This window comes from Rhinopithecus roxellana, chromosome 19, assembly GCF_007565055.1.
Source record: "Rhinopithecus roxellana isolate Shanxi Qingling chromosome 19, ASM756505v1, whole genome shotgun sequence".
In the NCBI taxonomy this organism is placed as follows: Eukaryota; Metazoa; Chordata; class Mammalia; order Primates; family Cercopithecidae; genus Rhinopithecus; species Rhinopithecus roxellana.
In genome coordinates this window covers 45220728-45237310 of record NC_044567.1, presented here as the reverse complement: position 1 = coordinate 45237310, position 16583 = coordinate 45220728, and the positions used below count along the sequence as shown (strand labels likewise).

The following is a 16583-nucleotide window of genomic DNA, read 5'->3' as shown; positions in this document are numbered from 1 at the left end:
ATGGTCTAAGCCAGAGAGTGTCCAGTGAGCACTGATGGGCATGGGACTAGCTGTAGGCCACTTGTGGGATGAGGAGCTCAGTGGAAATTGAACCCATCTCTCCTGACCCCAGGCCCGTGCCCTGTCCAGTAAACCAGGTGATGTGTAACCCCATCCAGCCTCCCCCATCCTTGCTCTGTTGTCCCCCTGATGTGCTAACACATCTGTATTTTGATGCCCAGGGACCTCCTGGAAACAGTGCCTTGGACCAGTGGAGAGGCTCCAACGGTGGGATTTCCTGAGGGAAATTTCAGATGTTTAACCTCTGCTCAGCCTGCCAACCTGGTCCCCAGGGGACTCTTTGTCCATGCATTTGCCTCTCCCACCTCACCACCCCGCCAGGAGCTCAGTAAGGTCTCACCTGTGTAGTAATTTCCTGACATTTCATCCAGAGGCCACTGGATCCCAGGAGCCTCCTGCTCTCTGGGTGCTAGGCTGGGCTGAGGTGGGGATCCCCAGCTCGCCAGCACTGCTGTGGATGTGGGGGCATTGGGCGACTCCTGGCTTGGAGACTCAAAGTCTGGGGAGCTTGGAAGAGCTTGGTAGAGGAGTGAGGAAGAGATTTCTGGGGGGAATTAAAAGAAAAATGACCATTTACTGAACATTTATTTTCTTTTAGGTGCACATATTTTAAACTCTCACAACAGTCCTGAGAGATGAGTCTTAATAATATTATTTTAAAAACCATGTCAAAGTAGAGGGACAATTTTATTCTCTTAGTAGTGAAGAGAGAAGTCATGTGAGGGAGCTGGCTTGGGCCAAGGACTAAGCCTAGCCTCTTCTTGGGGTCTGTCTGGAAAACAGAGTCCTCCTCAGAACTTCTGGACCACCCTGACCCTCAGGATCTTCACAGCCCACCAATATTATGAGCCGAGTTCTCCTCGGGCAAGGACCATGTCACCCATGACACCCAGTTGGGTAAGACTCATTGCCTGACTCATATGGGTCTCAGCTTCTCCATCTGTCGAATGGGGAGGGGTGCAATCTCTCCCCTGAGGGGTCCCTGAAAGGTCACTTCCAGGCCTACCTCTCACAGCCCACCCTGGCTCCCCTGTCCTTCCTCTGCGGTCCCCCACGTCAGGTTCCCATGGACAGACATGATCATCTGGGTGCGGCCCACCAGCGGATTCGCAGCTCCACCCAGGGCTGTCGGCCGGACTCAGCAAGCCTCACCTCTCCAGCGGTGTCCAGATGTGTCAGGCAGCTGTCTCAAAACCCTTCTCTCTGAGCCCTGGGTGCACTCCGCTGGCAAGTCACGGTTCCAGGGTCTCAGCACTGCGGTGGAGGTGGGTTGGCTGGGAGACCCCAGGTGGGGTTCACTCGGGCTGTAGGGGAATGAGGGAGAGTAGTCTACAGGAAAGAGATAAAGAGGTTGGAGACACATTAGAGGGGCAGGGGCAGGTGCCAGGGAACTGAGCTGGTCTCCTGTCTCAACCAAGAGGTCAGGATACACCAGCGAACCCGCTGCAGCCCTCTACAACCTCCTCTAGAGGCTTGTCTGAAGAATGATGCTCTTACAGATACTGCTAGGCAAAAAGTCCTGGTGTGGGATCAGGAAATCTGCATATCTGTCTTGGTCCTGACTACCTCCCTGCGTAAATCACTACTCCTCCCGAGCCTCAGCTGTGCTTCATTGGGCCGACGGCATCTGCCACCCAGGGGAGCTAATAGTAATAACAACAGCAGCAGCAACAACAGGGGAGATCTTATTTATTGAGCACTTACTGTATATCAGACTCTGTGCTAAATGTTTAACCTGGATGATCTCTTTTAACCCTCACATAGCCCAGGGAGGCGGGCTCTCACTCTCCCATTTTGCAGAGACACAGGCAGAGAGCAGTGAAGTGATTGGCCCAGGGTGATAGTGCCAGGACGGGGGATAGAGACTGACTCCCAAGTCTGTGCTCCTAACTACAATGCCAGGCAAGTACTGGGAATGCACTTGAATAGAAGAGGGTGGGGCTCTGAGGTGCAGCAAGGGCCCCCTAGCAAGCCTCCCTGCTCAAGTGTAGTCTGGGGCCTGGGTCTGCCTTTCACAGGGCAGTTCCACGTCACTGCCCAGAGGAAGGCCTGGCAGGGAGGGCTCAGTGGTGGTGGTGGTGGGGTTCCAAGAGGGCAGGGCAGGGGTAGGGGCCAGGGGATGTCCAGCGGGCAGAGGGGTCCTTTGGCTACTCACCTGCCCCTTCCCGGGCTTGGGTGCACAGTGACCTCAGCCCCATCTGCTCCCAGGTACGGAGGGCTAGGTCCCAGGCCCGCTGCTCCCCATACTGAGCCACCAGGTATGAGGCCACCTCCATGCCACTCGTCTTCTCCAGCTGAGTGGGTGTCTCGCCCGAAGAGCCGCTGGAGTGCACTTTACTGGCGAACAGAAGCTGAAACTCCTTCAGCTCCTCCTTCTTCAGGAGCTCCAAGTAACAGGCCAGGCGGCCCCAGGCTCTGCCAGCCATCTCTGTCCCAGAGTTAAGGGGGCGTCTGGGGGATGGTTCACGGGTGGTGAGGGTATCAGGCAGGCAGAGAACAGTGCTGTCCTTTGCCTTGGCTCTTACCGTCTCCTATTCAGCATTCAGAACCCAGTTTTATAAATCCCAGGCCACCTGCAGATAGATGCCGATAGAGGGGGAGTGGTAGGAAAAGCCAGGGGAGGGAGGAGCCCAGAAGGGCCTGCGAGACCCTGGAAGAAGTCAGCTGACAGGGAGGTGCTGGGATGGGGCCCAGGACCAGGCAGGGAGGGGGAGGGGGAGGGGGAGGGGGAGGGGGAGGGGGAGGGGGAGGGGGAGGGGGAGGGGGAGGGGGAGGGGAGATGTGGTGACGGGGGATGGGGTGTGGGCAACGCTCACTGTTCTGTGTTCCTCAGATTCTTCCCTCTCCGGGGTCCTGGACTCCTGAGATCAACCGCTGAGCTGCAAGGCTGAGAAGAGGTGGGGTGGGAGGAGCCGCAGAGCAAGGAATGGGCTTTCAGAACCCAGAGCGGAGCCCAGGGCTACCGGCTCCCAGGTCTCTTCAGACCTCTCCTGGCCCTGGGGCACCGACCAGCAAGAAGAGCCCCCGTCAACAAGAGTAGGAAGGAAATGTCACCCAGAGAAAACTCACAAGGGGCGTGGCCAGGGGGTAGGCACAAACCAGGCCTGGGTAGACTAGACTCCCAGTCACATATTCAGATGGGCCACATGACATCTATAGGCGGACCCGGGGCACAGGCCCAGACTAGCTGATGCTGCAGCAGGTATAGGCCCATACTACACACGGGCACTCTGCCAGCCCGTCACCTAGAGCCTGTGTGCGGAGCCAGGATGCAGAGATTCTCCAAGCAGTTGTGTCTACATTCCAGGACCAGCCTCTCAGGATGGGTGGGGCCCCCTGTGTCTGGCCGGGCAGGTCCTTATTGGGAAACATTAGAACTGGGCCAGGGAGCATTTTTCCCAGCCTCTCGTGGTTTTGGGAGCTTGTTGAGTTGCACTGCATGTCCTGCCATGCTACCAGGGGCACTGAAGCATGTGTCCCAGGCCCAGGAGGCTGTTTGCCTTGTGGGCAGCCCAGCACTTAACTGGTGAACACTTCCACCTGAAAGCAGAACCGCTCCTTCCTCATTCTTGCAAGCAGGCCTCGGGGAGCTAGGTGGAGACTTCCTCTCTGGTGGAATCTGCAAGATGCCGCTGACTCCAGGTTGAGGAATGACATTACCCAACTCATTTGCTGATGTAACACACCACCAGGAATTTCTGGAGATGCTTTGGTTTCACTTGGACTGGCAGAGCCCAGGCTTCAACCCATGGCTTGCTTGGACAAGGACTCCTTATGTGCCTGATTTATTTCTTGGAGCCTCAGTTTGCCCATCTATTAAATGAGACATCATAGGTTTACCAAGAGGCTTCAATTCAGCTAAAGGTCTTAGAGTCTCTATCACCCAGGCTGGAGTGCAGTGGCAAGATCTCGGCTTACCACAACCTCCGTCCACCTCCCGGGTTCCAGCGATTCTCCTGCCTCAGCCTCCTGGGCAGCTGGGATTACAGGTGCGCACCATCACACCCGGCTAATTTTTTTCTATTTTTAGTAGAGATGGGGTTTCACCATGTTAGCCAGGCTGGTGTGGAACTCCTGATCCAAGGTGATCCGCCCACCTTGGCCTCCCAAAGTGTTGGGATTACAGGTGTGAGCCTCCGTGCCTGGCCTAAGTAAATTTTATAAATGTTAGTTTTTAAAAATGGCTAATAAGCACATTGTAGGGCATTCTAACATCAGACTGACCAGAAGTGGAAAAGCGCTGTGCTAAAAGTGGGATGATCGGGAGGCTCTGAGCACTCCGTGAAGGATCCTAAGACTCCATATGGTGGGAGGAATGGCCAGGGGGAGGGCTGTGTGGGTTCTTTTTCCTCCTCAACACCAGCCAGTTCTGACACCAACTTGTGTCCTACAGTGCAATTCTGACACTAACTGCCTGGATTCGGCATCAAACCCCACAGGTTTAGGGGCTCAGTGAAGGGCTGGCCTCATATCAGATGCCAGTTGCAAATGGGGTGCCCAGACCACTGGCACCTCTGTCTGACTTGGTGACAAATGCAAGGGTTTCCACAGCCTCTGGCAGGTTCAATAATTTACTGAAATGACTCACAGGACTGAGAAAAGCACTTTATTACTATCAGTTCATGATGAAAGATACAGCTCAGGAATAGCCAAATGGAAGAGATGGCAAGGTCAAGGTGTGGGTGGGGGAGGGGGCACAGCGCTTCCTTGCCTCCTTGGGCACCCCATTCTCCCTGCCCCTTCCTGCTTCACTAACCTGGAAGCTCTCCAAACCCCAAACAAACAAAACTGTGGGGTTTTCTTGGAGGTTTCACCTCATAGGCATAATTGATTAAATCACTGGCCACTGGAGATCCACTCAACCTGTTAAACAGATCAGAAACCTGGCCCATCCCACTATGCCCACTGGGGCCACTGGTCCAGCCCTCAATCGTCTCTTACTGGGATCATTGTGCTAGCCGTCCACGTGTCTCCCACCCATGCTGACGCTGCCCCTTTACTGTCTACGCTCCGTCTAGCAGCCAGAATTATCCACTTAAAGCATAAATTAGGTCAGGTCACTTCTCAGCTCAAAACTTTCCCATACTCCCCATCTCACCCTGAGTAAAACCAAAGTCCAACCAAAGGTGCGGTGACTCATGCCTGTAATCCCAGCACTTTGGAAGGCTGAGGTGGGAAGATCACTTGAGGCCAGCAGTTCAAGACCAGTCTGGGAAACATGGCAAGACCCTGTCCCTATGAAATAATATTTAAAAACTTCCCAAATCCGGCCAGGCACAGTGGCTCATGCCTGTAATCCCAGCACTTTGGGAGGCTGAAGTGGGCAGATCACCTGAGGTCAGGAGTTCAAGACCAGCCTGGCCAACATGGTGAAATCCCATCTCTGATAATACAAAAAAAAAAAAAAAAAAAAAAAAAAATTATCCTGGTGTGGTGGTGCACGCCGTAATCCTTAAGGAAGCTGAGACAGGAGAATCGCTTGAACCCAGGAGGCAGAGATTGCAGTGAGCCAAGATCATGCCACTGCACTCCAGTCTGGGCGACAAGAATGAAACTCCGTCTCAAACAAAACAAAACAAAAAACCAAACAACAACATAAACTTCCCAAATCCCCCAAAGTCCTCCCAGTGGCTCCCGGGGGCTGCATGATCTAGCCCTTGACATCTCTCCGGCATTATCTCCTACACTATCCCCCTCCCTCACTCTGCTCTGGGTCCTTGTAATCTCTTGCCTGTTCCTTGAATACGCCAAGAATACTTTCACTCTAGGGCCTTTGCACTAGTCTTTCCATTGCCTTGGAATGGTTTCCCCAGATATTGAGAGGTGTGCTATCCAACCGCCTGCTAAGTAGTATTCCTCCACTCCCTGCTTCATTTTTCTGCACGACACTTATTACTGCCTGATGTTACAGACTTATTTACCTTCTGTCACCCCCTCCTGCCGATAGAATGTTAGGTTCCTGGAGACAGGACTTGGCTTGTTTTGTTCGCTGTTGTATCTGCTATGCCTAAATCACAGCCTGGCCCACAATGTCAGCACAATCAATGCCACAGACATGGAATGTCTTTTGAACCCTTTCCTTTTTATCCTTCTAAACAGCTACTCACTCTGGCCACTAGATGGCACTCAAGTACTTTCTGTGCATTGAAGCAGCCTCATGGGTTTGGTGGAGACGACCCACTGGCCCTCTCTGAGCCTGAATTTTTAAAGTTATCTCTGTTTCTGGTGCTTTGGGTCTTTGTTTCCTTTCTTTGAGGCATTTTAGGAACATATTAAGGCTCACTTTTATTCAAGTCATACTATTTTCAATTAAAACTTAACTCATGAGGAACATCTGTATGGCCAATACTCCAGCACAGTACAGTGAGGCTTTCTCTTTACATTCAAATTACTATGACTTGAATCCAGATCTGGATAACTTCTGGGAATCAGCCTCCTTGAAATTCCCCTCCTCCCACCTATTTCTAAGCATGTCCCAGACATTACCTCTTGGGGTTCTGAAGTCAGTCCTCGGTTCCCCTCTGACTGACTACTGGTCTTGACTACCTTGCTGTCGTCCCCTTGGTCTCAGACCCCGTTTCTATCCTCCTGAAGTTGCTGGGTCCACGTGTCCTCTCTGTCACAGCCATTTTAGGGCATGGCTCTTTTCTGGCCCATTCCTGAAATGTGGGATGGGGTTTTCCCAATTCACAGCACAGCTGAGACCATGATATGAGGATACGATTTTGAGCAAGACCTTCCCCAAGGATCAGGGATGAAGGACGGTAAAGACATCAGGGCGTCACTCTCCATAGCTGTGGCTCACACTGTCCTCAGAGCCCTCTGGTTCAGGATCATCCCTGCTGTCCCTTTTCCAGCTGGAGCTCTCTGCAGCTCTGGTGGTTTCCATTATACATGGGCAGGTCATTGCCCAGCCTCAAGATTCTCCAGCCTCCTCTGCCCTTTGGAGGCCAGGTCTGTCTGGCTCTAATACTTAGAAAGAGAACAAGTTGTCCTACATTCATATCACTCCTAGCACAGGCCCCAGGATTATCCGCCTTCCAGGATGACTGACATAGAAATATCTAGTCCCTTCAGATGTGTGCTTGGTATTGCTGGAAATAAGAGCTTGGAGTCACAAAGAAAATGAGCACTCAAATAAAGGATTTCTCAGCAAGGCAAATTTACTTCTGGAGAATGGTACCACTTGCCCTTCTGGCCACTGCAAGAGCACACTGAACAAAGCAGGGAAGTGGTTTTTATCCCTAACACAGTCAGTCCCTGATACCGTGTCCGGTCCCCACTGGCTGGAGTTGGACTGCACAGTCTAAGCTGATCCTGATTGGCTACTTCCAATGGGGCAGGGGTGGGGACTACAGCAGTGGAAAGAGCAGTTTTGGCCAAATAAAGTACAGATGTGGTTTGTTACATATTGGGAAAGGATGTGAGTTACAGATTGGGAATGGATGTGGGTTATAGATTGGGAATGGATGTGGGTTACAGATTGGGAATGGATGTGAGTTACAGATTGGGAATGGATGTGAGTTACAGATTGGGAATGGATGTGAGTTGTTACAGATTGGGGATGGATGTGGGTTGTTACAGATTGGGAATGGATGTGAGTTACAGATTGGGAATGGATGTGAGTTACAGATTGGGAATGGATGTGAGTTACAGATTGGGAATGGATGTGAGTTACAGATTGGGAATGGATGTGAGTTGTTACAGATTGGGAATGGATGTGAGTTACAGATTGGGAATGGATGTGAGTTGTTACAGATTGGGAATGGATGTGAGTTACAGATTGGGAATGGATGTGAGTTGTTACAGATTGGGAATGGATGTGAGTTACAGATTGGGAATGGATGTGAGTTACAGATTGGGAATGGATGTGAGTTGTTACAGATTGGGAATGGATGTGAGTTACAGATTGGGAATGGATGTGAGTTGTTACAGATTGGGAATGGATTTGGGTTACAGATTGGGAATGGATGTGGGTTGTTACAGATTGGGAATGGATGTGGGTTGTTACAGATTGGGAATGGATGTGGGTTACAGATTGGGAATGGATGTGGGTTACAGACAGATTGGGAATGGATGTGAGTTACAGATTGGGAATGGATGTGGGTTACAGATTGGGAATGGATGCGGGTTGTTACAGATTGGGAATGGATGTGGGTTGTTACAGATTGGGAATGGATGTGAGGTACAGATTGGGAATGGATGTGGGTTGTTACAGATTGGGAATGGATGTGAGGTACAGACTGGAATGGATGTGAGTTGTTACAGATTGGGAATGGATGTGAGTTACAGATTGGGAATGGATGTGGGTTACAGATTGGGAATGGATGTGAGTTACAGATTGGGAATGGATGCGGGTTACAGATTGGGAATGGATGTGAGTTGTTACAGATTGGGAATGGATGTGGGTTGTTACAGATTGGGAATGGATGTGAGTTGTTACAGATTGGGAATGGATGTGGGTTACAGATTGGGAATGGATGTGAGTTGTTACAGATTGGGAATGGATGTGAGTTACAGATTGGGAATGGATGTGAGTTACAGATTGGGAATGGATGTGAGTTACAGATTGGGAATGGATGTGAGTTGTTACAGATTGGGAATGGATTTGGGTTACAGATTGGGAATGGATGTGGGTTGTTACAGATTGGGAATGGATGTGAGTTACAGATTGGGAATGGATGTGAGTTGTTACAGATTGGGAATGGATGTGAGTTACAGATTGGGAATGGATGTGAGTTACAGATTGGGAATGGATGTGAGTTGTTACAGATTGGGAATGGATGTGAGTTACAGATTGGGAATGGATGTGAGTTGTTACAGATTGGGAATGGATTTGGGTTACAGATTGGGAATGGATGTGGGTTGTTACAGATTGGGAATGGATGTGAGTTACAGATTGGGAATGGATGTGAGTTACAGATTGGGAATGGATGTGAGTTACAGATTGGGAATGGATGTGAGTTACAGATTGGGAATGGATGTGAGTTGTTACAGATTGGGAATGGATTTGGGTTACAGATTGGGAATGGATGTGAGTTGTTACAGATTGGGAATGGATTTGGGTTACAGATTGGGAATGGATGTGGGTTGTTACAGATTGGGAATGGATGTGAGTTACAGATTGGGAATGGATGTGAGTTACAGATTGGGAATGTGTGAGTTACAGATTGGGAATGGATGTGAGTTGTTACAGATTGGGAATGGATGTGAGTTACAGATTGGGAATGGATGTGGTTCAGATTGGGAATGGATGTGAGTTGTACAGATTGGGAATGGATGTGAGTTACAGATTGGGAATGGATGTGAGTTGTTACAGATTGGGAATGGATTTGGGTTACAGATTGGGAATGGATGTGGGTTGTTACAGATTGGGAATGGATTGAGTTACAGATTGGGAATGGATGTGAGTTACAGATTGGGAATGGATGTGAGTTGTTACAGATTGGGAATGGATGTGAGTTACAGATTGGGAATGGATGTTGTTGTTACAGATTGGGAATGGATTTGGGTTACAGATTGGGAATGGATGTGGGTTGTTACAGATTGGGAATGGATGTGAGTTACAGATTGGGAATGGATGTGAGTTACAGATTGGGAATGGATGTGAGTTGTTACAGATTGGGAATGGATGTGAGTTACAGATTGGGAATGGATGTGAGTTGTTACAGATTGGGAATGGATTTGGGTTACAGATTGGGAATGGATGTGGGTTGTTACAGATTGGGAATGGATGTGAGTTGTTACAGATTGGGAATGGATGTGAGTTACAGATTGGGAATGGATGTGAGTTGTTACAGATTGGGAATGGATGTGAGTTGTTACAGATTGGGAATGGATGTGAGTTACAGATTGGGAATGGATGTGAGTTGTTACAGATTGGGAATGGATGTGAGTTACAGATTGGGAATGGATGTGAGTTACAGATTGGGAATGGATGTGAGTTACAGATTGGGAATGGATGTGAGTTACAGATTGGGAATGGATGTGAGTTGTTACAGATTGGGAATGGATTTGGGTTACAGATTGGGAATGGATGTGGTTGTTACAGATTGGGAATGGATGTGAGTTACAGATTGGGAATGGATGTGAGTTACAGATTGGGAATGGATGTGAGTTACAGATTGGGAATGGATGTGAGTTGTTACAGATTGGGAATGGATGTGAGTTACAGATTGGGAATGGATGTGAGTTGTTACAGATTGGGAATGGATTTGGGTTACAGATTGGGAATGGATGTGGGTTGTTACAGATTGGGAATGGATGTGAGTTACAGATTGGGAATGGATGTGAGTTACAGATTGGGAATGGATGTGAGTTACAGATTGGGAATGGATGTGAGTTGTTACAGATTGGGAATGGATGTGAGTTACAGATTGGGAATGGATGTGAGTTACAGATTGGGAATGGATGTGAGTTGTTACAGATTGGGAATGGATTTGGGTTACAGATTGGGAATGGATGTGAGTTGTTACAGATTGGGAATGGATGTGAGTTACAGATTGGGAATGGATGTGAGTTACAGATTGGGAATGGATGTGAGTTGTTACAGATTGGGAATGGATGTGAGTTACAGATTGGGAATGGATGTGAGTTGTTACAGATTGGGAATGGATGTGGGTTACAGATTGGGAATGGATGCGGGTTACAGATTGGGAATGGATGTGGGTTACAGATTGGGAATGGATGTGGGTTACAGATTGGGAATGGATGTGAGTTGTTACAGATTGGGAATGGATGTGGGTTGTTACAGATTGGGAATGGATGTGAGTTGTTACAGATTGGGAATGGATGTGGGTTACAGATTGGGAATGGATGTGAGTTGTTCAGATTGGGAATGGATGTGGGTTACAGATTGGGACAGGATGTGAGTTAAGATGGGAATGGATGTTGAGTTTGTTACAGATGGGAATGGATGTGAGTGTTACAGATTGGAATGGATGTGGGTAAGATTGGGAATGGATGTGAGTTACAGATTGGGAAGGAGGTGGGGTTACAGATTGGGAATGGATGTGAGTTACAGATTGGGAATGGATGTGGGTTACAGATTGGGAATGGATGTGGGTTGTTACAGAATTGGGACTGGATGTGAGGTACAGACTGGAATGGATGTGAGTTGTACAGATTGGGAATGGATGTGAGTTACAGATTGGGAATGGATGTGGGTTACAGATTGGAATGGATGCAGGTAACAGTTGGCATGGATGTTGAGTGTACAGATTGGGAATGGATGTGAGTTGTTACAGATTGGGAATGGATGTGGTTGTTACAGATTGGAATGGATGTGGGTTACAGATTGGGAATGGATGGGAGTTGTTACAGATTGGGAATGGACTGTGGGTTGTTACAGATTGGGAATGGATGTGAGTTGTTACAGATTGGGAATGGATGTGGTTACAGATTGGACTGGCTGTGAGTACGATTGGGCTGGCTGTGGTACAGATTGGAATGGATGTGAGTTACAGATTGGGAATGGATGTGGGTTACAGATTGGGAATGGATGTGAGTTACAGATTGGGAATGGATGTGGGTTGTTACAGATTGGGAATGGATGTGGGTTGTTACAGATTGGGAATGGATGTGAGGTACAGACTGGAATGGATGTGAGTTGTTACAGATTGGGAATGGATGTGAGTTACAGATTGGGAATGGATGTGGGTTACAGATTGGGAATGGATGTGGGTTGTTACAGATTGGAAATGGATGTGGGTTGTTACAGATTGGGAATGGATGTGAGTTACAGATTGGGAATGGATGTGAGGTACAGATTGGGAATGGATGTGGGTTGTTACAGATTGGGAATGGATGTGGGTTACAGATTGGGAATGGATGTGAGTTACAGATTGGGAATGGATGTGGGTTGTTACAGATTGGGAATGGATGTGAGGTACAGACTGGAATGGATGTGAGTTGTTACAGATTGGGAATGGATGCAGGTTACAGATTGGGAATGGATGTGAGTTGTTACAGATTGGAAATGGATGTGGGTTGTTACAGATTGGGAATGGATGTGAGTTACAGATTGGGAATGGATGTGGGTTGTTACAGATTGGGAATGGATGTGAGGTACAGATTGGGAATGGATGTGGGTTGTTACAGATTGGGAATGGATGTGGGTTACAGATTGGGAATGGATGTGAGTTACAGATTGGGAATGGATGTGAGGTACAGACTGGAATGGATGTGAGTTGTTACAGATTGGGAATGGATGTGAGTTACAGATTGGGAATGGATGTGGGTTACAGATTGGGAATGGATGTGAGTTGTTACAGATTGGAAATGGATGTGAGTTGTTACAGATTGGAAATGGATGTGAGTTACAGATTGGGAATGGATGCGGGTTACAGATTGGGAATGGATGCAGGTTACAGATTGGGAATGGATGTGAGGTACAGACTGGAATGGATGTGAGTTGTTACAGATTGGAAATGGATGTGAGTTGTTACAGATTGGAAATGGATGTGAGTTACAGATTGGGAATGGATGTGGGTTACAGATTGGGAATGGATGCAGTTACAGATTGGGAATGGATGTGAGGTACAGACTGGAATGGATGTGAGTTGTTACAGATTGGAAATGGATGTGAGTTGTTACAGATTGGAAATGGATGTGAGTTACAGATTGGGAATGGATGTGAGTTGTTACAGATTGGAAATGGATGTGAGTTGTTACAGATTGGAAATGGATGCGGGTTACAGATGGGAATGGATGTGGGTTACAGATGGGAATGGATGTGGGTTATAGATTGGGAATGGATGTGGGTTATAGATTGGGAATGGATGTGGGTTGTTACAGATTGGGAATGGATGTGGGTTGTTACAGATTGGGAATGGATGTGAGTTACAGATTAGGAATGGATGTGAGTTACAGATTGGGAATGGATGTGAGTTGTTACAGATTGGGAATGGATGTGAGGTACAGGACTGGAATGGATTAGATGAGTAGTTTTACTAGATTGGGAATGATGTGAGTTACACGATCTGGGAATGGATGTGGGTTACAGATTGGGAATGGATTGCAGGTTACAGATTGGGAATGGATGTGAGTTACAGATTGGGAATGGATGTGAGTTGTTTACAGATTGGGAATGGATGCAGGTTACAGATTGGGAATGGATGTGGTTTACAGATTGGGAATGGATGTGAGTTTGTTACAGATTGGGAATGGATGCAGGTTACAGATTGGGAATGGATGTGGGTTACAGATTGGGAATGGATGCAGGTTACAGATTGGGAATGGATGTGAGTTACAGATTGGGAATGGATGTGGGTTACAGATTGGGAATGGATGCAGGTTACAGATTGGGAATGGATGTGAGTTACAGATTGGGAATGGATGTGGGTTACAGATTGGGAATGGATGCAGGTTACAGATTGGGAATGGATGTGGGTTACAGATTGGGAATGGATGTGAGTTGTTACAGATTGGGAATGGATGCAGGTTACAGATTGGGAATGGATGTGGGTTACAGATTGGGAATGGATGCAGGTTACAGATTGGGAATGGATGTGAGTTACAGATTGGGAATGGATGTGGGTTACAGATTGGGAATGGATGCAGGTTACAGATTGGGAATGGATGTGAGTTACAGATTGGGGATGGATGTGAGTTACAGATTGGGAATGGATGTGAGTTGTTACAGATTGGAAATGGATGTGAGTTGTTACAGATTGGAAATGGATGTGAGTTGTTACAGATTGGAAATGGATGTGAGTTACAGATTAGGAATGGATGTGGGTTACAGATTGGGAATGGATGTGAGTTACAGATTAGGAATGGATGTGGGTTACAGATTGGGAATGGATGTGGGTTACAGATTGGGAATGGATGTGGGTTACAGATTGGGAATGGATGTGGGTTACAGATTGGGAACGCATGTGGGTTATAGATTGGGAATGGATGTGGGTTACAGATTGGGAATAGATGTGAGTTATAGATTGGGAATGGATGTGAGTTATAGATTGGTAATGGATGTGTGTTACAGATTGGGAACGGCCGGAAGGTTGTTTACTGTAACTAGGGGCAAGGAGGCAGAAAAGTTAGGCTTTGAAAATAGAAGACAAGGAATGAGGGAATTGAACCTTTGAAAAGGAACTCACTGTATCCAACAGTATTATGGACCCAACAGGATCGTCTCAGTAATTTGACAATTCATTTCCCCCAAGTTGGTGTGTTTCAGGCTTAGATAAAACGGTGCTTTGAACATCAACAGGTGAAATCTTTTGTTAAAAAATACAGTCTAGTTCATCCAGCCCTCCTCCTCTCCCTGTTACTCCTCCTCCTCCTTTTCGTCTTTCCTCCAGTGTGAAGTGAAGGAAATATTGGGACTCGGTGTTCTCCCTATCATGGTCTGCTTTAATGTCCTGTGAACCTGGACAAGAATGCACACACCCGCATTACCATCTTTCAAGAACACACGATAGCCAAAGGTCACAGTCAATTTACATCAGTTACAACAGAACGCATCTCTCACTTTTGAGTTTTCTCATTTGACCTTCTTAACTGCATTTAAATCTCAGTAAAGAACAATGACTTGTTCCTGCTTTATAGGCCTAAAATACCCACCAATAAGGTCCTCTTAGAAACCGGGCAAGGCACACCCAAGTCTCTATGCTAAAAGGAGGAAGTCATGCATAACTTTTTTGGATACCTTTTTACTTTGAAAACATTTCAAACTTATAGGAAAATGTCAAGAGTTGTACAGTGAACTCCCATAACCTTAACCTAGATTCACCAATTATTAACATTTACTATTGTTTTATATTTTATTTATGTTTGCTGATTATTGGGAGTAAGTTGCAGATATAACATTTACTTCTTTTTTTTTTTTTTTTTTTTTTTCTGAGATGGAGTCTTGCTCTGTTGCCCAGGCTGGAGAGCAATGTCGTGATGTCAGCTCACTGCAACCTCTGCCTCCTGAGTTCAAGCAATTCTTCTGCCTCAGCCTCCCTAGTAGCCAGGATTACAGGTGTCTGCCACCAAGCCTGGCTAATTTTTGTATTTTTAGTAGAGACAGGGTTTTGCCTTGTTGGCCAGGCTGGTCTCGAACTCCTGACCTCAGGTGATGCGCCCGCCTCGGCCTCTCAAACTGCTGGGAGTACAGGCATGAGCCACTACACCTGGCCCACAACATTTACTTCTAAGGACTTTGGCAATATCCATTAAGAATCAGGATGTTTTCGTATATGCCACTGTACAATGATAAAATTGAGGAAGTTCAAAACATTGATGCAATACTACTGCCTAGTTACATGAAACTTTTAAAATGACATTTTCAACTTGTTCTTTATATTAATTATTAGGATTATAAAAATACAATACAGAAATATATAGAGGGAAAGTAAAAATGTTCTTTTGACTTTCTGCACCATCATATCTACTTCCCAGGAGTAACCAATGTTACATGAATGTTTCAGTGTTCCGTGAAAACAAAACACAGTTTTACATGAACACAGTTACTTTTCTACGTGTCAAATATATAGGACCTAAGTTTTTTAGGAGTGAATTTTTTTCCTCTTTTATTTCCTCAAAATTTATTTCCTCAAAAATATTTTGCAGATCCCTTCATGTTAGTACATATGGATCTAAGTCGTTCTTTCTTCTTTTTTGTAATTGTTGAGTTTTTCATAGCTTGGATCTAGTATAATTTATTAGATTAGTCAAATTTGATGGAAATCTAGCTGGCTTTCATTTGCATTTTCCTGTTACCAGCCACGCGGTGATAACCAACGTTGTACACACGTGTATCTTGTCACACACATGTGAGTACCTCCAAGGCACAGAGTCCTAGAAAAGGAATTTCTGGGTTGAAGAAATCACACATGTAAAAATTTGGGTTCAGAAATATGCTTCCCACCTGTAATCCCAGTGCTTTGGGAGGCTGAGGCGGGCAGATCACGAGGTCAGGAGATCGAGACCATCCTGGCTAACATGATGAAACCCCATCTCTACTAAAAATACAAAAAGAAATTAGCCAGGCGTGCTGGCGGGCGCCTGTAGTCCCAGCTACTAGGGAGGTTGAGGCATGAGAATGGCGTGAACCCAGGAGGTGGAGGTTGCAGTGAGCCGAGATCGCATCACTGCACTCCAGCCTGGGCGACAGAGTTAGAATCTGTCTCAAAAAAAAAAAAAAAAAAAAAAAGAAAAAAGAAATGTGCTTCTCTTGAGAGCTCATTATTTTTGTCTTTTGACCACGGCATCAAGCAACTAGACACATGCATGTTTGATTTGCCTTCTGGGAGGTGATTTCAAGTCACAGGTTTGGCCCATCTCTTAAAAATGTACATGCAAAGTTCAATCTTAAAGCACATGATATGTTTACAATGTTAACTCCTAGTTTCATCTTATTTTCTCCCTACTCTTGTTTTAATTTTGCTTGCTGTATATACTAAGGTAATAAATTTTTAATTTTATCATGTATCTGTATATGTATCTAAATTTGTCCACTGAATCACTCCAGAACAATATGTGCTGTGAGTACACAAAACGGTTGAATTGAGCTCCTTCCTTCCTTTCCTCCCTTC

The 16583-nt window shown here is 46.7% G+C and overlaps 1 protein-coding gene across 11 annotated transcripts in view; it reads right to left on the bottom strand.

Moving 5' to 3' along the window:
• NLRP1 (NLR family pyrin domain containing 1) overlaps positions 1-3095 on the bottom strand; it is a 76742-nt gene extending 73647 nt beyond the window's left edge. For 9 of the 11 annotated variants that reach the window (XR_004054949.1, XM_030922963.1, XM_030922960.1 and 6 more), the window contains exons 1-4: positions 2877-3095; positions 2216-2633; positions 1213-1389; positions 401-604 (exon numbers count right to left, since the gene is read on the bottom strand). Coding sequence is in view for 10 of the 11 variants with exons in the window: in XM_030922963.1 (XP_030778823.1) it covers positions 401-604; positions 1213-1389; positions 2216-2486 (652 nt within the window). In the remaining variant the exon portion in view is untranslated. Of the gene's footprint in view, positions 1-400; positions 605-1212; positions 1390-2215; positions 2778-2876 lie in introns of those variants that run through there. The other 2 variants (XM_030922961.1, XM_030922966.1) reach the window with 2 other exon arrangements.
• Between the last annotated feature and the right edge of the window lie 13488 nt (positions 3096-16583).